This window comes from Lissotriton vulgaris, chromosome 4_1, assembly GCF_964263255.1.
Source record: "Lissotriton vulgaris chromosome 4_1, aLisVul1.2, whole genome shotgun sequence".
NCBI lineage: Eukaryota > Metazoa > Chordata > Amphibia > Caudata > Salamandridae > Lissotriton > Lissotriton vulgaris.
In genome coordinates, this window is record NC_141691.1 from 156,512,901 (window position 1) to 156,539,677 (window position 26,777).

Consider the following 26,777-nt stretch of genomic DNA (forward strand, 5'->3'; position numbering starts at 1 on the left):
AGCCACAGCTGAGCCGCCCGCCCGACAGTTTTTCCCGCCGCTGACCCCCTGCGGCCCCGCCCACCACCGGCCCATTGGCCGCCCGCTCCCGCCGCCCAACTGACCCGCCCTCCCGTCCCCCTTCTTATGACGCCCCCAGAGCGACCGCGCAGCGGACGCGCGCAGCGGGAGCACCGATTGAGCGCCGAAGGTGCGCCAAAGGTAAGACCGTCTGCGCCCGTCCGCGCCTGGACCGCGCCCAGTGCCACGACCCCTGGCTACCGCAGACACCAGCCCACCCGCCGGACCTACGACGCCACCGAACTCTACGCACTCAACGCCGGCCGAATCCCGGGATGCTATCGAGCCACCCCGAGACGCACTCACGGACCCTTCTGCTGCCACTCCTGCAAGTTCACCTGCACCCGGACCTGCACTACACCAGCACCGACCAAGCCGAACACCAGCAGCAACCACCTCAAGTGCATCCTGCTCAACACCCGCTCCATCCAGAGACACGCCGTCGAGCTCTGGAACCTGCTCGACACCACAGCCCCAGACGTCACCTTCCTCACGGAAACCTGAATGAACGCCTCCTCAGCTCCCGACATCGCCATCGCCATCCCGGACGGCTACAAGATCATCCGGAGGGACCGCGTCAACCAGACAGGAGGAGGCATCGCCATCATCCACAGGAACACCATCCGCATCACGACCAACACCGACGACACCCTCGCACCCGCCGAACACCTTCCCTTCCAGATCCACATCAACCCCAAGACCACCCTCAGAGGCACCCTCATCTACAGACCCCCGGGACCACGCACACAATTCAGCGAAGACATCGCCGACTTCATCAGCCCGCACGCTTTCCCCTCCGCTGACTACATCCTCCTCGGGGACCTCAACTTCCACCTGGAGAAAAACAACGACCGCAACACCACCACCCTGCTGGACAACCTCGTCAACCTCGGTCTCAAGCAGCTGGTGACCACCCCCACCCACTACGCCGGACACACACTCAACCCCGTCTTCTCATCCAGCAAGGACATCGCCGTCAGCCACGCCACTGGACTCCACTGGACGGACCACAGCTGCGTCCACTTCAGCTTCAGTAGGACCACGATCCACCATCACCAGCAACAGGTTGCACGCAGAAACTGGAACAAGATCACAGCCGACCAGCTCGCGACTTCCCTGAGCATGAACCCTCCCACCAGCGCAACAAACCCAAGCCAGGCGGCCACCAACCTTGCGAAGTGGATCAGCAACTGCGCAGATGACCTCGCCCCTCTAAAGACCCCGCCCAGCAGACCCGGCAGCAAGAAAGCCCCATGGTTCACCGACGAACTCAAGAGCTCCAAGAAGAACTGCCGAGCACTCGAGAAAGCCTGGCGCAGAGACCCAACACCGAACAACATGACTGCCACCCGAAACACCACCAACTGATCCACGCCACCAAGAAAACTGCATTCAAGGAACGACTGGACAACAACGCACACAACAGCAAGGAACTCTTCAACATAGTTAAAGAGCTCTCCAACCCAAACGCCGGAAACAACATCACCCCTTCGCAAGGCCTCTGCAACTCCCTCGCCTCCTACTTCCACAACAAGATCACGGACATACACAACAGCTTCAGCACTCAACCAACGCACGCCACGACTGAACCACCGCCCCCCACCACCACCCTCCGCGCCTGGACCCCGATCAGCACCGAAGACACCATCCACACGATGAACTCCATCCACTCCGGATCTCCGGCCGGCCCCTGCCCTCACCACGTCTTCAACAAGGCCGACGCTGTCATCGCACCCCACCTGCGTGACATCATCAACACCTCCTTCGACACCGCTACCTTCCCGGAGAGCTGGAAACACGCCAAACTCACAGCTCTACTAAAGAAGCCATCAGCCGACCCCACCGACCTCAAGAACTACCGCCCCATCTCGCTGCTCCCGTTTCCTGCAAAAGTCATCGAGAAGACCGTCAACAAGCAGCTGGCCGCCTTCCTCGAGACGAACGGATCCCTCGACCTCTCGCAGTCTGGCTTCCGGGCCAACCACAGCACCGAGACCGCCCTGATCGCAGCCACCGATGACATCCGAGCCCTGCTCGACAACGGAGAAACAGCGGCCCTCATCCTCCTAGACCTCTCCGCGGCCTTCGACACTGTCTGCCACCGTACCCTAGTGCGGCGCCTCAGCAACGTCGGAATCCAGGAGAAGGCACTGGAATGGATCATCTCGTTCCTCGCCGGAAGGACACAGAGAGTCCGCCTCCCCCCGTTCAGATCAGAAGCCACCGAAGTCATCTGCGGCGTTCTTCAAGGCTCCTCGCTCAGCCCAACCCTCTTCAACGTCTACATGAGCCCCCTCGCAGCCATCGCACACCAACACAACCTCAACATCATCTCCTACGCCGACGACACCCAGCTGATCCTCTCCCTCACCAACGACCCCGCCACCGCCAGAGCCAACCTACACGAAGGGATGACAGACGTAGCCAAGTGGATGACGAACAGCCGCCTGAAACTGAACTTGGACAAGGCGGAAGTCCTCATCCTGGGATCTTCGCCCTCCGCCTGGGACGACTCCTGGTGGCCCCCGCCCTGGGCAGCGCACCCAAACCGACAGACCACGCACGCAACCTGGGCTTCATCCTGGACTCCTCCCTCTCCATGACCAGACAAGTCAACGCCGTCTCCTCGTCGTGCTTCAACATCCTGCGCATGCTACGTAAGATCTTCCGGTGGATCCCCACCGAGACCAGGAAGACGGTCAACCAGGCCCTCGTCACCAGCCGTCTGGACTACGGCAACTCACTCTACGCCGGAACCACTGCCAAACTCCAGAAGAGACTCCAGCGGATTCAGAACGCCTCAGCACGACTCATCCTGGACATCCCCCGTCGCAGCCACATCTCCGGACACCTGAGAGATCTGCACTGGCACCCGGTCAACAAGAGAATCACCTTCCGTCTCCTCACCCACGCAAACAAAGCCCTACACAACCAAGGCCCAGGATACCTCAACAGCCGCCTCAACTTCTACGCTCCCACACGCCAGCTTCGATCGACCGGCCACGCCCTCGCCGCCGTCCCCCGCATCCGAAGAACCACCACAGGAGGAAGGTCCTTCTCCCACCTGGCCGCCAAGACCTGGAACTCCCTCCCGACCCACCTCCGCCTGACCCAGGACCACCTTGCCTTCAGGAAGCAGCTCAAGACCTGGCTGTTCGAGCAGTAGCGGACCCCCCTCCCCTAGCGCCTGGAGACCCTCCGGGTGACTAGTGCGCTATATAAATGCTTTGATTGATTGATTGATTGATTGAAAGTGGAGGAACTCAGAGCCAACTTATTCTTGACATGAGTCTACTTACCCACTAGGCTTATGCAGCACAATGACTAGTTTCTTATGGGTAAAATTGTTAGACAGGTACTCGGGGGAGCAAGCAGTGAAAACATTCTCTCCACTGATTAGATCCAGACCAGGGAATACCCACACCATTCGCGATAAGTAGAACTAAATAAACCTGGATTAGGATATCATCTCAACCCCGGTTAGATCAATTTTTTTGTATTTCCAAAGAAGCGACATATCAGGACTTACAGTTTATAAAGTCACACTTCAGAATTTAAAAGTTTTTCTAACCACTGAAATGTATTTTTAAAATATTTGTACAGTTCATTAGCAAGCTGGTTAAATGTTGTGTGTCAGAAAAAAACTGACATCTTACAGCCTTTTATTTCACTGTTCCTTTCCCAGAGCATGATTGTCAGACAAGTCACTTTACTTTTCTTTCTTTAACTGCAAAGGTAGAGGATATTGTGAACACCTGTCTCCAGGATAAAATAAGCAGCAATTTATAAAAAGACTTAAACTGACATTTGACCTCTGTTTTTGAACACACAGCAAATGTGACAAGATAAAAAAAAGATTTTAAGGCATCTTCATTTCTATTCACCTGCTGAATTTACATAATACCTGTTTTTTGTCAGCTTGAGCTCTTGCCAGACCAGATTATTAGGCCCGAAAAATAGCTCATCCTGATAAAATCTGACCATCTATACAGGGCCGGACTGGCCGTAGCAGGCACCGGACGTTTTTCCGGTGGGCAGGAAGGGTTGGACCAGTTTTGTTACTGGTGCTGGTTTTGCAGCTGTGCTGCAGTATCGGCCCCTTGTAACAAAACCGGCAGCAGTGGTGCTAAAGCTGTCGGCAGCAGTGCTAAAGCGGCAGCACTGCTTCTCACCAGCACCCAGCATTCCCCTTTCATGGCTGTCCAGCTGAAGTGCCAGGGCTGGTTTGTGCTCCCAGTTTGGCCCTGCCTCTCTAGCGAGTGGGTAGAGTAGATTTCTAGAGGCCTGCAGTGATCAATAATGAATGATGTTCTGTTGGAGACCGAGTGCCTGTTTTATAAGCAGCAAACAAACAGAATTCATGAAAGATGGAGCATGAGTACTCAGTGATGTGTGTAACGTTTATTCTCAGTGGGTAGATGAGGTGATTTGTGTTATCTTTGTAGATTCGTCAATGTGTGCAAACACATGATGTGATTGGCCGCAGTTGTGTGGAGGATGAGGTGTTGTAATGGATCATTGGGATGGGCATTAGTGCCAAAGGGCTTTGGGAACAGCAAGGCAGAGAAAGAGGCAGTATTATGTGCAGCAGCATAGTAAGTGGTGAAGGGATGGTATGGAGCATAGGTAGAGGTAGCGGTGCAACGTATAATATGCACCTGGCAAAACAGAGGTACATTTCAGGCAGTTCTCTTGCTGTAAATATCGTGGAAACGTATATAGGGGAAAACGTTAGCCATAAATTGCAAAAGGTAGGACCTTGTTTTGGAGTTAGTAATTAACAGATGATCACATAGATGTCACCTAGGAGCACCAATTATGGTGGATACAGCTTTCAACTTGTTTTTCAATTGTATGGTAATATATTGTCACTATCCTAGAAATCGTGTATTTGTTGGTTTACGTCATTAGATGTCTTCCATCAGACTTTGATCTAGTTCGCAATGAAGAGTACAGAATTATAAGAGTTTAATTTGCTGAGGACTGATGCTGGGATTAGTGGTTTTGCTGTATGGAATGAAATGTAGTGGCACACATTGCATATATTAAATATTCAATATGTGGTTGAAGTAGCTGTAGAAGTCATGAACGATGCCGCGCCCACAACTGGGATTAATGTAGGCAACAAGGTTTATAGCTCATAGTGTTGACGCAAGAGTGGCAAATGAAAACAATATGGGGGTTGGGAGAAAAACTGGTGCCAGGTTTGCAGGTAAATTGATTACTTCTATTTACGATGAATTCAGCATGAGGGAGCCGATAGCCACCTAGTGACAGATAACTGTTAGGCAGTCACAGACCTTCATATGCTGTTGGGGAAGCGGGATGACCTGGGTATCATCCGCATATAGATGAAAAGAGATACTGAAAGATGACCTAGTGTTACCTAGGACATGATGTATAAGGGGAAAGCAAGAGGCACTAGAACTGATGCTTATGTGACTCCAACTGGCCCTGGGGTAAGGCAAGGAGAGGAATTAACACTATGAGAGAGCGAAAGAGAGTAAGCTAGCTCAGGGAGAGAGAAAACCAGTTGAGAGCATATACAATGCATCTGTTAAGGGTTCTGTGCAAAGCTGTGGGCGGGTGAACCTAGCCACCCTCCTATAAATTAAAACTGGCCACAGAGGACGAACGTCTCCTTTGATATGCATTCCTTCTCGCCCAATGAGCAACAGTAGGACTCCTCCAAAGAGTGACCGTGATCCCAAGAGAAGCCGACCAAAGACAGTCCAGGTCACCATGAATCGCCAATTCTAACAGACGTGCATGCACACTCATGGGTTTTGCAAATATCCAGTTACTTAGCGAAGAGTTACCTGCGTGACTAATGACCAGATCCGCTTTCTTAATATCGTTTGACAAGGAATCTTTGTACCTGAAGACCTTCACACTGAACTCAGTGCTGCTAGATGGCTTCACCTCCACTTTCCCTCGACCGATTTGAAGGATAAGGTTTCTGTAGCCAAGGTCTTGGAATATCTGTAATAAGAATATTATGAATTGCTGTTTAGCAAAAGTTCCTTCATGCATACACCACACCGTCAATATTTCATCACAAGCGGATACTTTAAGTTAAAGTGCTACTGGTGGTATTTACATTGGGTGCACCTAGCCCAGAGACGCAGTGGAGCAACTTACATAGCACAAGGGTAACAAGCAGGAATACTTTGGTTACAAAAGCACAAACAGCCACTTATAAAAGGTAGAGGAGTAAGCAGGTGTGAAGAAGATGCATACAAGGGACAACTATACTCATTTGGGGAAGGAGTTGGCGGGGAAAGGGATAGGTTTGGTCTCAAACCAGAAGTGTGGCAGATACTTATTTCAATATTTCTTTATTAAGAGTTTAAACATATCATACATCATATAAACGTATATCATATAACAGACAGGATCAAGCATGAGTAATCACTAGGAGCTCCACAATGGTCGTTACATCTATTCCAGCTGTAAATTGGGCAACCAGGAAGGTCTACATAGTTGATTGAACCTAACACTCTATTGCACGCAAGTTCGGGGTTGACGCGCCGGTGAGAGGGTGGGTGGGTGGGTGCTGGGCAATGGAGTTGGGGGCCGAATTGAGAATGAATCTGGTGCATGGGGCATTATGGTAAGATTATATTGCTTTATGTTGATATCATATGACTGCAAAGGTTATTTTCGAGGGGGTGTTTCCTGGACTTTTGAGATGGTACCTTAATTGAGCTGTCGTGCAGTAGGGGTTAATGCCTCGGTTATCCAGATATCTATCCGGAATTTGTTGAATGTGTACATGTTCAGTAATTCTCATGGGTGCTGTTTGCGTTTGAAAACAATAAAAAGATTATAAAAAATAAAAAAAAGAGTAATCATTAGGAGTTGGGTATATCAAGTTTCGGAAAGGGGCAGCAAACAACATATTAACCGCAGTAAGTAAGATATAGTAGTATCTCTAAGAATCCTACATTATATATAATATGACATCGTTCATCACTTGCGATCCGACACATAATGACGTATTTACAACCAATATGAATGAATCGTTGCTCCACCAGTCCAGTTGAGAAACAAGGGAAAGGGTGTAGCCCCATTCTACTTCAAATACGGAAACACACCTTTGGTAGGGAATACAATACTGATAGGTATGAGTGAATCCAGGAACGGAAAATATACAATTAACAATATGTAATGCATAAACAACAATCACAGAGGTAGCAAAAGCAAGGCTCTTTCTTTCATTAAATTAATTTGATTCAAACATGTCTTTATCTAGTTAATGCATTTCCTTCAAGCGTGTACTGGTTTCGGATTGAAAGATCGCCCAGTATGGGGAGGATGGCACATTATTGCACACATTGTGGGGCTGCCCTCTCATTGCCAGATACTGGCAGCAGGTCATGCGCACGATCTCACAGGCCCTTGATACCTCCCTCACACCCGAACCGCGCCTTTGTCTCCTGAATATATGGGAGGGCACTGATCTTAACCTCAGACAACAGCAATGGGTTACAATTGGAACAATGGTGGCGAAGCGTGATGTGGCGCAGAGATGGGGGGTAGCGGAGCTACCTACTTTGGCGCTATGGTGCAGAAACATGGACAAATTGATGATAACTGAAAGAACTGTCTACAAACTCAGAGCGAACCCAAAGAAGTGGAACAAGGTGTGGGAGGCTTGGAATAGGTACAGAGGGGACCTGTGTGACCCGCTGCAGGAGGATGAAGACGAGGATTCAGAAGATGAGGAGGGAATGATTGCTTAACCTGTGGGTCACTGCGGGGTAGGACTAGAAATGTACTCTTATAGTCGGAAACTCAGCTCACGCTATGCGGGGGGGTGAAGGGGGTAGGCCTTGGGTTGGGGGTCGGCATGTTCTACTAGCATCTTATGTTCTATATTGCTTCTTGTCTATACACTACTATTGAGCCACTATGTTTGGTTTGGTTTTGATTTTTCATAAATGGAACAAAAACAAAAATGAACCTTAAAAGTAAAACTTCATGACTCCGATATCTACATCCTGATGGTCTGCCATATCATCCTCATCCTGTGCTGCCGGACCGGAGGGTTGTCGGCTGAATAGCTGTGTAAAAAGTACGTGACATTCTGTTCTTATCTCCGGTCATGAATACTGTGTAATTGTATTGTTGTAACGTGGATGATGAATATCAATAAAAGTTTTACACCAAAAAAAAAAAAAAAAAAAAGATCGCCCAGTAAACATTTGTCTGGGTGTTTAGAATAATGGTATGCCTGTATTGTGCAGCAGTCATGGGATACTCCTTCAAACCGGTATACTTTGACTTTCCTGACTCCCAAAGAGTTCAGTAATAATCACCTGGAGCCACATGCAGCCCTGTTATGAGGACAGTATTGGGATTCTGCCCTCAGCGTGCGTCTAAGAACGCTTTAATTTGTCCACCTTGCGCAGGTATCACATGGGTCTCATCTGAACAACAGATCACATCTTCTAGTGGTCCCACTTCCAGAGGAACAGGAGTGGTGACAGTGGGCATCCTTGTTTGGTGTTTATTGGCCTGGCTACACCATGCCCCACAGTTATTAGCAGTCAAGGAGTCATACAACCATTGATCTCTGATAATAAAGTTCTTCCCAGAGGGTCGCAAGGCGCTTGAGGAAGGGATGGGAATTACTTGTCGAATATCCAGGTTTTAAGTTGCTTTCTGAATGCTAGGTGGTTCTGTGTGAGACGTAGGTGAGTGGGGAGTGAGTTCCAGGTTTTAGCTGCGAGGTAGGAGAAGGATCTGCCTCCCATGGTGGTTTTATTGATGCGAGGAATGGTAGCAAGGGCTTGGTTGGAAGATCGTAGCTGGCGAGGGGGGTGTAGAAGGAAAGTCGTGTGTTGAGGCATTCGGGTCCAAGTTCGTAGAGTGCTTTGTGCGCGTGGGTTAGGAGGCGGAAAGTAATCCTCTTATTGACGGGGAGCCAGTGGAGGTTTTTCAGGTGGTTAGAGATATGGTCTTTACGCGGGATGTCTAGTATGAGTCTGGCTGATGCGTTGGAGTTTTTTCTGGAGTTTTGCGGTGATACCGGCGTATAGGGTGTTTCCGTAGTCCAGGCGACTTGTAACCAGTGCATGGGTGACTGTTTTTCTGGTTTCGGTGGGGATCCAGCGAAATGTTTTTTTGAGCATGCGGAGGATGTTGAAGCATGAAGATGAGACTGCGTTGACTTGTCTGTTCATAGAGAGTGAGGAGTCCAGGATGATGCCCAGGTTCCGTGCGTGGTCCGTCGGGATGGGTGCTTTTCCAAGGGCCTCTGGCCACCAAGAGTCGTCCCAAGCGGAGGGGGAGGTGCCTAAGATAAGGACTTCTGTTTTGTCTGAGTTCAGTTTCAGACGGCTGTGCTTCATCCACTCTGCTACTTCTTTCATACCTTCATGTAGGTTGGTTTTGGCGGTGTTGGGGTCTTTGGTGAGTGATAGGATCAGTTGGGTGTCATCTGTGTAGGATATGATGTTGAGGTGGTGTTGGCGAGCGATGGTCGCGAGGGGGCTCATGTATACATTGAAGAGGGTGGGGCTGAGTGAGGAACCTTGGGGTACGCCGCAGATGACTTCAGTGGTCTCGGACTTGAATGGTGGGAGGCGGACCCTCTGGGTTCTTCCGGTGAGTAATGAGGTGATCCATTAAAGTGCTTTTCCTTGGATCCCGATGTTTTTGAGGCGCTGTAGAAGAGTGCTATGGCAGACTGTGTCGAAGGCTGCGGAGAGGTCTAGGAGGATGAGGGCGACTGTGTCTCCATTGTCCAGTAGAGTTCGAATGTCGTCTGTTGCTGCGATGAGGGCTGTCTCCGTGCTGTGCTTGGCTCGGAAGCCGGACTGAGAGGAGTCGAGGGATTTGTTGCTTTCGAGGAAGGCGGCGAGCTGGTTATTGACGGCTTTCTCGATGACTTTGGCCGGGAATGGAAGGAGCGAGATGGGGCGGTAGTTTTTGAGTTCGGTGGGGTCCGCAGTGGGTTTTTTCAAAAGGGCGCTGAGTTCGGCGTGTTTCCAGCTTTCCGGGAAGGTGGCGGAGTTGAGGGAGCTGTTGATGACGTCTCGGAGGTGTGGTGCTATGATGAAGTCTGCTTTGTTGAAGATGTGGTGAGGACATGGGTCTGTGGGGGATCCTGAGTGGATGGAGTTCATCAGGCGGATGGTGTCCTCGGTGGAGATTGGGTTCCAGTCGTTAAGGATGTTCGAGGGGGGTGAAGGTACGGCAGGAGATTGGGTGGGATGGTCTCCGAGTTGGTTGTCGAAGCTGTTGTGGATGTCTGCGATTTTGTTGTGGAAGAAAGAGGCTAGGGAGTCGCAGAGGGTTTGAGAGGGGGTGATATCATTGGAGTTTGCTGAGGGGTTGGTGAATTCTTTGACGATGTTGAATAGTTCCTTGCTGTTGTGGGCGTTGTTGTCTAGTTGGTCTTTGAATGCGGCTTTCTTGGCAGTCCGGATTAGTTGGTGGTGTATGCGGGTGGCGTTTTTGAAGGCGTCCCTGGTGCTGGTGTTTGGGTCTTTTTTCCAGGCCTTCTCGAGGGAGCGGCAGAGTTTCTTCGATTTCTTAAGATCATCGTTGAACCAGGAGGCGTTTTTGCTGCCAAGTTTGATTTGACGTTTATTCGGCGGTGCTAGGGTGTCGGCGCTGTTGGATAGCCATTGGGTGAGGTTAATCGCTGCTTGGTCGGTGTTTGAGGAGTGGGCAGGGGGGTTTTGAAGAAGCGATGAGGAGATCTGGTCGATGGTGATTTTGTTCCAGTTTCTTCGTAGAGTAGGTTGAGGTTGGTTGTGAGTTGTGGTCTTATTGTAGATAAAGTGTACGCAGCTGTGGTCCGTCCAATGTAGAGTTGTGGTGTGGCTGAAGGAGACATGTTTGCTGGAGGTGAAGATAGGGTCGAGTGTGTGACCTGCGATGTGGGTGGGCGTAGTGACAAGTTGTTTGAGTCCGAGGTTGGCGAGATTGTCCCGAAGGGAGGTGGTGTTGCTGTTGTTGCTCTTTTCCAAGTGAAAGTTGAGGTCTCCCAGTAGGATGTATTCTTCGGAGGGGAGGGCGTGTGGGGTGATGAAGTCAGTGATAACGTCGCTGAATTTTGCACGGGGTCCTGGAGGTCTGTAGAGGAGAGTGCCTCTGAGTGTGGTCTTGGGGTCGGTGTGGATCTGGAAGTGAAGGTGTTCGGCGCTAGCGAGGTTGACGTCTGAGCTGGTTGAGATGCGGATGGAGTTCTTATGGACGATAGCGATGCCTCCTCCTGTTTGGTCGGTGCGGTCCTTACGGATGATTTTGTATCCTTCTGGGATGGCAATGGTGATGTCTGGGGCTGATGAGGCGTTCATCCATGTTTCTGTTAGGAAGGCGACTTGGCGAGAGATGGTGTCTAGTAGATTCCAAAGTTCGATGGCGTGTCTGTGGACTGAGCGGGTGTTGAGCAGGATGCATTTTAGGTAGTTGGAGTCAGATCTCTGTTTTGTGTCCGTGGATGAGGAGTTGATCTTGCTGCCGTCGAACTTGCAGGAGTTGCATGAGAAGGGACCATGGGTGTGTCCAGGAGTGGCTTGGACGCAGTGGGGGAGTCGGCCGGGGTTAAGGGCTAGGAGGGTGGTGGCATTGTAGGTAATGCGGGGGAGGTGGGTGGTACGAGGACCAGGGGTCTGGCGCTGGGCGCGGTCCAGGCGCGGACGGGCGTAGACGGGCTTACCTTTGGCGCACCTTCGGCGCGAATGGGGCGCGGTCGCTGCGCGTGGACGCTGCGCGTTAAAGCTACTGTCATATATAGATAGTGGAGGGGGGCGGAGCGTGGGAGGGGCTGCTGGGAGGCGGGGAGCGGGGAGGAGACACGGTCCACGAGTGACCGACACAAAATGGACGGGCGAAAACGAAACTGTGACTACAGTCAAAGCGTCAGTAAAGTAAATAAATAAACAATCAATGCTGCGCAAAATACAATGGAAAGATTCTCATAAAAAAACGATACCAGGCGCTATGTTCCCCTCTAGGCACTCAGGGAATGCAGGCGACGTCGGAGCGCGCTCACCCAGGCAGGCAAAGGGTGTTAGGAGCAGTGGCTGGGGCAGGCAGTCGGCAGAACCAGCAAACTGTGCAGGAGGAGTGGAACAATCAGCTAGGAGATCGAGGCTGGGAGCGTGGGGGAGCGACCACAGTGGAGCTAGTCCAGCTGGTCACAGAGGGGTGTAGGGAGGATCGTGCTGCTTTGCTTGTGGGTGGGAGGGGCTGCTGGGAGGCGGGGAGCGGGGAGGAGACACGGTCCACGAGTGACCAACACAAAATGGACGGGCGAAAACGAAACTGTGACTACAGTCAAAGCGTCAGTAAAGTAAATAAATAAACAATCAATTCTGCGCAAAATACAATGGAAAGATTCTCATAAAAAAACGATACCAGGCGCTATGATGGCTCTTTCTTCAGTTGGCAAGTGTTTGGTTTGCCAAAGAGGTATGCTAAAGTCCTGAGATGGGTCCCTGATGAGCGACCAGATGCAAATCTCACCTGTGTTAAGGGCACCACAGATAGTACAGTAATGTACTCGCTAGGATCTTTCCCTAGATCTTGACGCCTATGCAGACTCCAGATTTCAGGTGGTAGCTACACCTGGTGGCGGATCCTTCCCTTCACCAGGTATGAGAGTAATGGTAACCCAGTAAGAAAATAAGCCAAGGGAGCAGGGGCGTAACACAGGCCCACGTAGCCCACACAGCCCCCGCGCTCCAGGGGCCCCTCAGTCTGAGCAGAGCCAGCAAGGCACGCCACGGCATCTTCTTTATTACTTAAGGTGCGCAGGCCGGACCGGCCTCTTAATAAATCATCAGTCTCCAGTTCAGGCCCGGGCCTCGCCCCACCCGGGCCTCTGAAAGTGCACCACAACTGAAAAGAAGAGGGACACGAAGCAGGGGTAAGACAAATGGTGAAGGAGTGGAGACAGATGGAGTGGGGGGAGTGAGGCAAGAAGAGCAAGAGAAGAGGAGGTGAAACCAATGAGGAAAGGGGCTTGAGGAGAAGACAGGCCTGTGATGGAAGACAGAGGGGGGTAAGTGAAGGGGGCCCCCCTCTGTCTCCCTAAAGCAGCCTGCCCTGCACGGGCTGTGGACTGAAAAGAAACAAAGTGTCCACATTGTTTCTCTTCAGTCAGAGCCACGAGCCAGGCTCGGGACAAGGATGGGGGTGGGGGCCCCAGAGAGAGCACTGCTCCTCTGAGGCGCACAGAGCTGACTTAACCTGGAGAGTTTCGACTTTTCAGCTCCAGGCTTGGCTCGCTTGAAGGCCCCCCCCCCCCCCCCCCACACCCCCACAGTGAAGAGAGTGCTGAAGCACAGGCCTGAGAACTGCACACCAGTTCTAACCAACTTCATCCTTTCTTTGGGCAGGAAGCAGGTTTCTGACGATCTTGCACACAAAAAAAAAGTTACAATGTATAGCTTGTGTTTCTTGCTTGTGTACAGAGGCCTGGAAGGGACAGAGCAGTGATCAGGAGAAAGTCAAAAGGAAGTTCAAAGGAAGAAGCAATGCTGAGAGGGAGAGACAGGTGATAGAACTCTGTGTGTGCACTCAAAGGGGCTTACCCCCCACCAGGTGCAGGAGGCCCCGGGACCCCTCAGCCATGCACCTTGCTTGTCCTGATACTCAGCAGACACCAGCATGCTCTGTTCTTTGTGCAGACACAGGTCTGAAGAAATGTAAGTAACCCTTTATTGTTACATTTTAGGAAGCCACTGATTCTACAGGAAGCCAGGCCAGGGTTTTTTAATTGCAGGTGAGGGACTCTTGCAGAAGGCCTGGAAGGATGACTACAGTAATATTCAGTGTTTGACTGTGGACCAGGGGCGTAACACAGGCCCCGCAGTCCCTGCATTGCGGGGGGTTGTGCTCCAGGCGCCCCCTTACCCAGCGAGAGCAAGCACTGTTGAGCAGAGCTGCTCTGCCAGTGGCTCCCCGTGTGCTCTTCATGGCAGAGTGTTGCCTGCATGGGTGAGGGGTGGCCGCCGATGGCAATTCACTTGAGGGAGGTAGGCAGAACCAGCTCACGGTTTTGGGGTGATGGTTCTGCCGAGGGCACTATGGGGTGTTCACGGACATTGGGGCTGGGGGTGGAGGCATACAAGAGCGGGTGGTTACGGGCAAGCGACGTGGCTTGTAGTGGGCACGGGGGGGCTGCTGACTTCAGGCACTAGCAGTTGCCCCCGAGGGGTACATCAGGCCGGGCTCCAGGATTCAGGATCTGGGAGGGCCAAGAGAAAGCATGGGTGGGCCGTGAAGATGAATGGAGTTGCATAGCATTTCCCAGGTATCAGTGAGTTGGGATTAGGCATGCTGGAGGGGCTTTGAAGGGGGCTGAGCTGCATACTGTACCTACTGCTGAGAGCATGTACACTAGTTTTAGTTCTGCCTTTCTTGGGGTTTCACCTACATGCTTAATCTCTTCTGTTCTCTCTGCATCAGGCTTCTTTCTCTCTCAAACATGATCCTTTCTCCCCACCTCACCCATCTCTCTTTCCACCTCAACCTCCTTCCTTTCCACTTCACCCTGCTCTCCTACCCACCTTCCCCTCTTTTCTTTTCTTTTTTCCCCCTTTCTTTTCTTTTCATCTCACCTTCTACTTCCTCTGTCTCACCCTCCTATTTCTCCACCTCTCCCTTCTCTCTCCCTGCCTTGGCCTCCTCTCTGTTTGACCCACCCCCATCTTTTTCTCATCTCACTTGCCGCTCTTTCTGCTTCACTCTCCCCTCTTCACCTCTCCGTGGTCTGACTGCGCCTCCACCTCCACTCCATTCTTCTCTCTAGCTCACCCAACTCTCTCTTCTTCTGGCTCCTCTCTGTCTCTGCCTCTCCAGTCACCCTCCCTCTCTCTTTCTCACTATCCCCCTCTGCCTAACCCTCCTCCCTCTCATCATCACTCTTCTACCTATAACCCTCCCTTCTCTCTGCTTCACCTATTCTTCTTTCTATCTATCTCAACCTTGAGTCTCTCCACCTCATTCTCTTTTGTCAGTCTTGCCTTTCCTACTTCTGCATGAGGGATAGTGGCTGTACTTATGTGGGTGCATGGATGTGTGCAATCCTGCTGCCCTGCACCTGTTCCTGTTCTTCCCTGCTGGCCTTTACCATTTGGAATGACAGCAGCAACAATGCCTGAATTATTTACATAGTGTGCTCCTGAGCATGCAGAACATCTACAAACACGTGAAAGCGATACATGTTTTAAAGAAGAAGCAATAGCCTATGCAACTTTAAAAAAAAAAGTTTTGGATAGTGCCTACTGCGGTACATGTACTTCAAATAAGAGAAGTAACAACTGGATGATCAATCAAAGTTGCCAACCTAAGCTGACCAACCAAACTTCAAACAGAGGTCTTTTTCAACGCCTAGCTTCCCACTGTGCAAAGATGACAACTTCTGAGAATGACAAGTGGTCTTTCAATTTGGTGGCTAGTTTCCCAAACAATATTTGACTGTCAGCTCTTTGAGCAAAATGCATTCTAGGTGAAACCTAAGAAAACATACATCGTATGTGAATGCTTCAAAACTGAACTGTCTCTTCTAAATTGGGAGTAGCTTTTCCCCTCCTCTTTCTTGTTTTCCTACTTTCTCCTACTAGTATATCCAATTCCCATCACCGTCATCTTCATTGTGTTCTACCACTCACCTCTTAACACTCCATTTCCCCAGATTATCATTTGCTCACCACCCTTCTCTCTGCTCACCTTCCTTTCTCATCATTTTTATCTTTCACCAGACCACCTTCACCATTTCATACTCCTCTCCTACCACTCCTATCTTATCACCCTCTCACAGTACATGTCTACCAATCATCAGCCTACTTGCATCACCCAATTTGCTCATCATTCTCCTGCTCCTATATCCTGCTTTCCCAGTGTCCTCTTTCATCTTCCTTCATACAACTCAAACACCATCTTCATCACCTTCTCTAGTTTAACACTCATCACCCTCATACTCTTTTCTAATCAACATCTGTTAAATGTGTTCTCTTGCCTTCTCACTCGGTTACTCTTATTTCACCTACCTCTTTCTTTACCATTCTTTGGTTTTATCCTTTTTTCTTACCTTCATCTTTTTTATCCTCACATTCTCCTCTAATCACCCTCCTCCATTTCTCATCCCTGCACCTCATCCCCATTTCCTCATCAAAATTCTATAATTGTTGATAATCTTCCCTGCCCTAAAGAGCCACAGGTATGAAAACGGTTGACCTGGGTTTTTCAGGACTTCTGTTAAAAAGACACCATCCCAGCTGCTAGTTAATCGACAACATTAGTGCGTTATGTGTTCTAGCTTTTGATATGCCCCAAAAGACCAGATTTCTTTGAAGCTTAAATATCAGTGTTTACCCAGATCAGAGACACTGAGAAGCTCGGAATATTTATACTAATGTAAGGACATACAAGTTGTCCCACTCTTGTGTAAGTAATGAAAGGCTGACAAGATTTTAACTTACTAAGTCACAGATTATAGGAACATCTTTGGAGCAAGTGCATTAGCCCGCAGGAATATCTTATCTCTTTATGATCTAAGGGGCTACAGCAGTGCTACATTCCATTTGAATCTATTCATATGACAAAAAAGAGAATAAAACGAATACTAAGTTACGGTTGCTCGCCGCAATGTGTGGTGTTTGTGCCATAATTGAGGTGTAATTATACTAGATTCAGCCATCAGCGAGTCCCGCTGGAAATTAAAAGTAGGCAGTGCGGCCACAGGACAGCCGGCAGTGTTTATTTCCGTTTATTAAGAACTTGCACTGCCCCAGTCAATGCTGGATCTGTGTTGTATTAGTGAAACTTGTCAAAAGTCTTCACTTCAGAAAAGTCAAAGGATGTGTGTGGTATTTGCAGTATATAGTATTGCACTTTAAGAATAGCACAAAAGCACACTAACATATAAATACTAATTCCACATTTTCAATTACTTACAATGGGATGGCAAAATACTATCAGATTATTGTGGCCCTGTAGTATCTCTTAAATACTGTGTGATGAGAGCTTTTGTGTCTCTTTTGATCTGGTAGGGGTGTCACAGGCTTTCCTCCTTTTTCACATGTGCTCATTGATAACAGCAATCCTCACTGACTTCACGCCTGTCTCCAGGCACTTCAAGCAGCCCATGGCATTGGTGCATATCATGTTTATTAAACAATTAGGATGAGAAAGCGAGGCCGCTGGCCCAAATAAATCATAACAAAAAAAACAACAATGTTTTTCTGCTTGCAAAATCGGCTTTGGGAGAGTCATGGGGCTACCTTGGGTGGGCCTGGCCCACCTGGCCCTCCCGCTAGAACCGGGACTGGGTACATTCCAGGTCAGGGGCGTGCTTAACGAATAACAGGCGGTTTGAGGGTTCCTAAAGGGTTCTCTGGGAGGGCTAACAAGGAGCACTAGAGTGCTGGCACGGCAAGCAAGTGTGTTTACGAGGTAGGGCCAGGTACCCGGGGACTGAGCGAGGCTGATTGTAAACATTGGGGCATTGACTGTGGGCACTGGGGGCTGTTCACCTGGACAATGGCGGCTCACAGGAGCGCTGGAGAGAGACTGTGGAGAGGCCTTTAAGGGCAGAGAATCACAGGCCGAGTCTGGGTGGCATGGGGCCCCCATTCACTGATAAGTCGGGGACAGTCTGGCAAAGACCTGTGGTCCCTTTAGGGTATCAAGACTCTAGAGAGAAGCTTAAGGAAGGGTCTGCTTACTATGGCACCCCTTACAAGCCTGGGGAGAGGAGGGTCTGCGACTGGCGCCTCTTTGCCTCCCAGCCACCAGTGCCGCATGCCTACTTCTGAAATCAGACCCCCAGCTGGCCCTAGTGTTCTGTCACCTCCCACTGCCTACTACGTCATGTGCCACTGCCTACTACGTCATGTGCATTCTAACCTTCAAATCCAGTCCACCCATTCCACTCACCCAAATATCCATACATCCAACCAACCATCCACCCAACCAATCATCCACCATCCTCAGCCACACACCCATCATTCCATCCATACATCCATTCAACTATCCATTCATCCATCCATCCAGCAGCGGCCCATGCAGTTAAGCGTCGAAGGGGGGATCTATAGACGATAGAATAGAGTAAATTAAATAAATCCTATTCGAACGTCCGTCAACATCACCTGCCGATCTTAACTGCATCACCCGCTGCTGCATCCATTCGTCCGTCCATCCATCCATTCAGCCATCCATTCCCAGCCATACACCCATCCTTTCATTCATCCAGCCATACCTCTGTCCATCCGTCCATCCATCCACAGCCACATATCCATCCGTCCATCCCTAGCTACACACACATCCGTTCATCCATCCATCCACAATTCCCACCCACCCATCCAACCGCCCATGCAACCATCCCCAGTCACACACCTATCCTTTCATCCATACATCCGTCCGTCCATCAATCCATCCATCCACCCACCCATCCATCCATCCGCCCATGCAACCATTCCCAGTCACACACCTATCCTTTCATCCATACATCCTTCCGTCCATCCATCCATCGATCCCCAGCCACACACCCATCAGTCCATCCATCCATCCATCCACCCATCCATCCATCCACCCACCCACCCATCCATCCGTCCGCCCATGCAACCATCCCCAGTCACACACCTATCCTTTCATCCATACATCCTTCCGTCCATCCCCAGCCACACACCCATCCTTTCATATATCCATCCATCCATCCGTACCTCAGTCCACCCGTCCATCCATCCATCCCCAGCCACATATCCATCCGTCCATTCCTAGCCACACACACATTCGTTCATTAATCCATGTATCCGTCCGCCCAGCCACCACATACCCATCTGTCATCCACCTATCCACCCATCCCTCCACCTATCCATCCATCTCTCCACCTATCCATCTACATCCATCCATCAATCTGTACCTCCGTCTGCTCATCCATCCATCGGTCCATCCATCTATCCCCAGCCACACATCCATCCATCCATCCATCCACCCTCATCCATCCATTCATCCATTCATCCATTCATCCGTACCACGGTCCACCCACCCATCTGTCAGTCCATCCAAAGTGGAGCAAAGTGGTAGCTGGTGGCCGGGCCATGGGGGGGGGGGGGGGGCCTCCATGTATTTTGCAGGGGGGACCCCTCAAGTTTTGTTACGCCACTGCAAGGGAGCTTGTGATCTACACCTCCTTGAATGTGTTGTGCAGTGGAGGGGTTATGAAAGTTTTGTCTGTCTTGCAAAATTCTCTAGGGAAGCCACCTTTTCCAGGCAATATGCAATTGAGTAAGTCAGATATGGCTTCAGCAACTTTTTCCATAGTACAGTGATATTGCCTTCAAAGGACAGGATGGATAGACCTAGTGATCGCATAAATTCTCTCTTTCACATTGGTGTATACGTGACTTTTGAGCTATAGAAAATGGGTGAAGAAGCAGCTTCCTATGTCGTGGATAGCTGCTTTACATATCTGTGATATTCTTGGGCATAGCTTTGCAGCTGACAGTCTGTCAGCCTATTCCCTGTGTTCATAATGTCTTTGTTTTTGTTGACCAAAGCAAGCTCCACCGAAAGTGAAAAAGGAAGTTGAGCAAAATATAGTTTTCGTTTGGCGGTAGGTGAGGGGTATTCACGGTAGTTTGTAGTTCGTTCCCCAACAGTTCACTCTAATTTCACCTCTTCATCGTTAAGAGTTTGGGTTAGCTGCAGTAGAGTCTTTCATCAGAAGGCCTCCCCCTGTAGCTTTATCCAATGCCCATAGTATCTGTGCTGAGAGGCTGGATCATTCTCTTTTCTTTATATATGTTTGAATGGTGACCCAAGTATTTTCCTGTCATGGAGGTATTTGTAAGCTGTAGCGCACAAACATTATTGTGCAGGCTAGGGACTATGTGACCTACGTTAGGATCCAGTTGTACTGGTGCATGATCAGTGATACATCTCTCTAGGATATTGCAGTGAGATATATTTGATCATAACCACTGTTCTAGTAGAAAGTAATCAATACGCATGAGTGGGTCAAAGGGACAGGAAAAGAGGGTATATTCTCTGTCCATTGGATGTAGCAGGCACCAAACATCAAACATATTATTGTATCCCAGCAAACCGTGCAGTACTGCGTTGTCACTGTTATTAGGTGTTTCTTTAGTGGCATTTTTTGTCTAGGATGATACTGGAACCAAGTTCCACAACCAAGTTCAGCGAATAGTCTGAATACCCTGGAGATATAGTGTTGTGTGTGTATTTGGTGCATACATCATGCTTCAAGTTCTTTTTTTTTTTTTAGTCCTCATACACCGTGATGGGCATTCTTGATTGGTATCAGAACATCCCCTCTCAGACGGCCAACCTGTTCCAGCCCTGGCGTTGAGGCCTGTAAAGAGAGTGGAAAATGGAAATCCATCAAGCCGATACTGTTTTCCTAGTCCTCTCCAGTTCACACTACCAACGGGACCACTTTGGAGACTAAGAACTAACAGTGCCCAGGCAAAATCATAGGGCCACAGTTATCTATTTCGCCATGCCACTAAGGCCGCCCAGATCTTAATATAGCTCGTACTGTCACAGGCCATATCTGATTCACTCGTAAAAATTATATATTTCAGGCATTTCGTAAAAGTTGGGGCATTTACATCTTTCCAGGCCCAGCATATCTCACGCCTTGCCAGAATAATAACATAAAAAATACATTTAGAGTCTAGATCGTTCAGATAGTAATCTGTCGTAAGACCGAGAAAAATAGTTAGCGGCGTAACCTCCACTTGTTGATGGAGCACATTCTCCAAAAATTCCTGCATCTCAATCCAATAATTAGAGATTTTTGGGCAATCCATGAACATATGGAGATCATCCGCAGCCGGGTGCTTACACCTAGGGCAATGATATTCTAGGCCTGTCACCTTAACTAGTTTTCCAGGTGTAAAATACACCCTATGTGTAGTATATAAATCATTTCTTTTAAGTGCTGCAGGTTTAACAACTGCCTGTAACATAGTAAAGGAGTCCCCCCAAATGCCCTTGATTTAATTAGAGTTAAGACAAATGACATTGCCCCATAATTTTTGGAGTTCGGATTCAGTCACTCCCCTGGTCTCTAGAAGGGCCCAATACCAAAAAGAAACCTCCTGTTTCCATCCCCCCTCCTTGAGACTGCATCGAATTTAGAGTTTGATGTTTCGAGGTCCCAGGATTTCGTTGTCCACCATCCTGACAGCTGGTAATACTTAAATCTAGTGAGTGTCCATCCTGTCAAACCGGAGAGGGACTCCCAGCTCAAAAGCTGTGAATCTTTCTGCAAGTCACCCCAACATATTAGGCCTGCCATTTTTTTTTTTTTTTTTTTAAATTTTTGACAACCTTTATTGTGCATGAAGAGTAGTACAAATACGGGCCTACAACCCTCGGGCCGGCCACAATACTATTTAGCACATGAGTAAGCATTACGTTTCCCAGCGACACCAGGCAATATAGCAATAATTCACAGCAGTTACACTGAACGGAATAGTGGCGCTAGGGAGGAGGAGCAATGAAGGTTTAGATTTTCTAGAATTTAGTCCAAGAGAAAACAATGAAGAATAAACCAAGGAGATTCGAGTCCGTATATTAACTACAGCACATGGGCAGGCAGCATCAAGCAGCAGCAATAATAACGAGGAGTCCCATACAAGTCAGCGGCACGGCGTAGAGCAACAGGAGAGTCAGTTCACATTTATATACCACCCACATTGCTACCCACCCCCCACTAATCCTTAACACAGACCCAAAACAGAAAAAAGAAAAATCATAAGAGGAGATCATACATAGGCACCATAGAAACTAACTAAAACTAAATATAACCCCCCACCCTACACACATGCAGAGGCTACGGCCTGCCCCCCCCCCTAGCAGAGTGTCTGTCGCCCCAATAAACCCGAAATTTAGAAAGAAAGAGAAGTAAGAAAGGAAAAGAAAGAGAAAGAAAAGAGAAACTGAGGAAGGAAAGGAAAAGGGTGAAAGAAACATAATCCAGTGATATAGGGAGTAAGAACAGAATCTATCCTTGACCTCCCACGCAAATATAGGAGGAGGAGCAATTCCCAAGTCACCCTAAGAACCCCAATCCCGACCCTCACGTTCCCGCAATCAACTTAAGCAAATAAGGAGAACCAAACAACAATGGGAAGTAGAAGAGTGTCAAAGAACACATCCTCGTGCTGAAGAAGCACTCCAGCCCGGGTCTCAACCATCCATAAGCACAGTCCGTTCAACAAGGGCATGTCTAACCCTGGCCAGTTCGCAAACGCTGTCGCAAACAGAGCTCCGATGTAAGCCCCGCCTCAGGTAGAACAAAGAGATAAGATGGCCGCATTCGGTGAAGAGACGATCCCCGAAAACAAAATGGCCACGTCCAAGCAGACTTAGATTGAGCAGACCAGGAAGGCAACAGTTCAATGTCCATCTGTAGCGTTGGAGCGCTGGGGTTTAAAGTAGCGTAGTGAGGCGTGCAGGTGTTACAGGGAGATAAGAGCCGCGCCCGCCGGGACACACGGAAGGATGGTGATACAGTAGCCCAAACGGAGGTCTTAGGCAGGATAGGTAACTTTGTAGCGACTCCGGGACCGGCAGGCAGCAAGATTTCCGAGCCAGTAGAGTGAGAGGTGTGCACAGAATCACAGGCGCTCTGAGACAATGTAGCCAGCACACCATCATGCAGGGGTCGGCCGGAGGGAAGATGCAAACAATCTGACTTGATGCCCTGAATTACGCGTGCAACTCCATCCAGTTTCTGACCCAGCACTCGGGAACACTCAGACATATCCACCTTCAGGGCAGTGAGAGCGCTCATAATAGAGGCATAAGGATATTCAGGCGGGGAGCCACGTGCGTCCATAGCATAGGGTGCAGCACCACGGTCACTACTCTGCCAACATGCCGACAATACAGCCGATGCCAAGTCCGATGTGGAGCCCATTACGAACACAGAGGAAAAGTTCGCCATATCGTGGTGCCAGGGGTTCCTCCGATCGAGGAGGCAGGCAAGCAATGCGCAGACTAGACGGTAGCACCGGACAGCCGGGTCCGTCTTCGCCTGTGCAAAAGTTAAGAAGAAACCCCCTCACGTATTCACTGGCAGGAGCGAGTGAGGCGGCTAGTCATGGCCGCCCGCTGCATGGACGGCAAGAAGGAGCAGCGCGTCTCACCTCTGTGTCGCGTGGGAGCTAAGAGGCAGAATAGAACCACCGGCAGGCGACACGCACTCCCCAGCAAGGGCAGAGGCCAGCCCTCTCACTGCCCACAGGCCGCCTGGGCAGGCCTGCCATTTTTAAAGGCCGGGACAATTGGTCTTTAAGACAGTCTGGGGTACCAGGAGAGTCCCAAATTGGGGTCTGTGATGCATAGTAGGGGATTTTAAGACTTTTCCTAATGTATAGCCAGTTCTTCAAAGCAGCACCCAAAATCTTAAGCCTGGCTTTTTTTATAATACTTCAGGTCCCCGAATTTAAAAAGGAAAAACTCTTGTCCCTGGGGAATGTCATACAATAAACCCTGAAACAATAAACCCAGTGAAGATGCATCCGTCTTATTAGCCAATATTCTGAAGTTTTTAAAATGAAATGAGTGAGAATAAGTAAATAAGTCTGGTAAAGCTAAACCACCTATGTTTAAACTTCTCTTAAGCTTTTTCTAGGAGATTCTAAAGGACTTAGTGTTCCAAATAAAAGAGCCGATTTTTCCCTGCAATTTCGCAAAATCTGGTGTCATAAAAGATAACGGAATTGAGTTAAATAAGAAAGTTATTTTTGGCAAAATGATCATTTTTATCAAATTAACCCTCCCAAAGACATTTAAAGAGAGGCTTGACCACCGCTGAAGCAAACCACAAACATCCTTAGAAACTGTGAGCCTTCGTGTGGTTTATCGAACAGACTCACAGACAACGGGGTCTTGGGTAACGATGGTTTTATTACTTTATACAAACGCCTCTTCTGAACGGGCACTCTTTAGTAGGGGAGGGGGTTTTCCGTGTCCTCCGCCAGGAGTTTAGCTGCTCCAATCCGCCGTGTTTTCCGATTTCTCCTGGGAGTTGTAGGCCGGTCTTCCGCTGTCTCGGCTCTCGCCCGGAACAGAGCAGCAGAAACAAAGAAACCAATATTAGTCTTGGGCTTTGTAGGCAGTTTAGGGTAGGGAAGTGAGGGGACACGCGTGTACTCTATGCTTCACAGGACCAGTGCCGATATAGTGAAGGGGGGGGGGGGGGGGGAGTGCACAGAAGGTAGAGTGATTCGTTTAGGGTGGTTTGCTCCACCTACGTCCCGCCCAACCCGTGAACCGTGACCGTACCTGCTCTAGCCACACTTTGTGCGAAGTGTGGCTGGGCGATGCTCCTTCCCGTTGGCCTCCTGGCTTGTCGCTGCAGTCTCGGCTCCTTCTCCGTTCCCCTCCGCTGGTATGGGCTCCGCTGTCTTCCGCTTCTACCTCCTTCGTCCTCCGCTGTTCCACTCCCGCCTCCACTTCTCTCTGCTGTGCTTCGCTCTTCTCCTCTCCCGTCCTCCGCTGCTCGTCTCCCGCCTCCTCCGCTCTCCGCTTCTCCTCGCTCGCCACCTCCATCCTCTGTTCTTCTTCCTCCGTACGCCACTCCGCTCCGTCCTCTCGCCAACACTCTCCTTCTCTCCCTCCGGGTGTATCACACACCTGCGTGAGATTTGGGCGGTGTTTTACCTTTGGTAGGTGGGCGGGTTCAGGGTCCAGCTCCGCCTAATTAAAGAAACATGGATCTCCAGTACACTGCGCGGGATTATACACGTCTTCCATGAGTCGGCGTGCTGTTCGAAAAGAGGGGACACAGGTACAGGTAACCCTGGAGGGCCCGAGTCCGGGTCCCCTTCGTCACAGAAACTCTAGTCAGATTGATTTTAGATATATCTCCAATTTTCTGGGCCAGATGTATCCCCAGATACCTCATTCGAGGCTTAGCCTCTTGTGTGGAAATTTGAGAAATTGATGTACATAAACAGCGTTCATTATTCCATTTTCCCGCTCCTCTCCCTGTAAGCACCATGAATACCGTAAACTATTGACCACATCACTCTGCCAGTAAAAGCCCGCACCCATATGTACATGACAGCCATTTTAGGCACGCTGGCCTTTTTCCTGCTCATTAGAATCACCGGCTTCCCTTCTGCGCGTATCTGAACCCCCCTCCTTCTCTCACATGCATAGACTATGAAACCCTCTCCCTCTGCGCGACCCTGCCCTGAAAGGCAACCCTCCTACTTGACCCACGCAAACCCCCCATTCCCTCTTGAAGAGGCATCCTTTGCCTTAGCTGACATAGCCCTCCCCAGCTGCACCTGACTGTCCCCACTCTCTCACGCATAAGTCATAAGATCTCTCTCTCTGTGCGACTCTGTCCCTGTACACACCCTGGTTCCCCCTCCCTTCTCCCTCACACGGGCAAGTCATAAACCTTCTTCTTCTGCAAGACCCTGTCCTTGGGAGTCACGGCCGCGCCTGACCAGCACCTCCTCTCCTTTCATGAATAACCCATCTGTTAGTAAACCCTCCCTCCGCGATTGACTGTCCACACATGTCTGAGGTCATCGCCTAAGCCAGGAGATACTGTTTACTGCTTATTGTATGGAATCACTCCTCTTCAAAGGACCCACTATTGATCCTGGGCACCCCACCCCCTGGGCTATGATCAGGCGCACACATCCTAAAAGTTGGCGGAACACTCAGCTGCGTGATTACCCTCCCCTCTTATCAGCAGGTCAAGGGTCCCTATTGTGAACATATGTGGGGTAGGATTGACACGAGGATCATGGGGATGTTCTTTCCGTGTTTCACAATGTCGTGATTGTAATGCTAAATGTTCTGTAAAGTATAAAAGACGACTTTGCAGCTCACTTGTTAGAGCACCTCCCGAAAGACACTGTGTTTCGTGTCCGAAATGACAGGCTCTCCTCATGAGTAATAAATCCTGTTCTTGTGACTCCTGCTTCCAGCGCCCGTCTCTTTATTTGGTAACTATTCAGAATGGAAACTAAGAGGCGTCTTGCGCCAGCCATCCGGGCATCGATACCAGTATGACCCACATTTTACAATTGGCGCCCAACGTTGGGCCCATCAGTGACATGAGGTCCAGTAAGAGAGATCCAGACGATGAGGTGAATATCTAAATGATCGGAGTATACCTGCCTTGAGAGGGCCCTCGTCCGGCTGCCGATTAAATGAACTTCACCGATTCTGAACGGACCTCTCTCGAGTGACCTACTGTCCTGACTGGAATCCCACAGGAATGCTGCATAGAGTAAGAGAACGATCGGGCGCTGGAGGGGGAAGACGAAGAACTATCCGCATGGTCCGGTCCGGGTAAGATTAAGTAGGGTGTTTTTACGCCTGATTGGTAGGGTGGTTCTATCCACCTGATTGGTTGATTGATTGTATTGGAATCGGTATTTGAATACTGATATTGTTGTTATTGGTTCATTTAGCTTTGGATGCTACTTGAAATATTGGTTCTCTTCTTGAGAACGAGACATTCTCTGTTTGCAAACAGCGGTGAATAGGAACGTTCGCCCCTCTTTGCAGATAGAGAAGGGTAGGTAATGCAGACTTTTGTCCCCGTTGTAATCCGTCATGCCTACTTTTCTCCCCACTGATTGTTTGGAATCGATTAATAATCGATTGTTGCTCTTTGAGATCTTCCCTGTCTACAAACAGAGACAAATAGAAATATTCTGTCTTCCTTTATGGATAGCGAAGGGCAGGTA

The 26,777-nt window shown here is 49.6% G+C and overlaps 1 protein-coding gene across 1 annotated transcript in view; it reads right to left on the reverse strand.

The window, feature by feature from the left end:
• The window catches only part of ALG13 (ALG13 UDP-N-acetylglucosaminyltransferase subunit), a 76,546-nt gene that overhangs the window by 25,777 nt on the left and 23,992 nt on the right, over positions 1-26,777 (reverse strand). Inside the window, exon 2 of the mRNA XM_086918418.1 lies at positions 5,880-6,042. Within this exon, the coding sequence (XP_086774544.1) occupies positions 5,880-6,042 (163 nt within the window). The remainder of the gene's footprint in view (positions 1-5,879; positions 6,043-26,777) is intronic.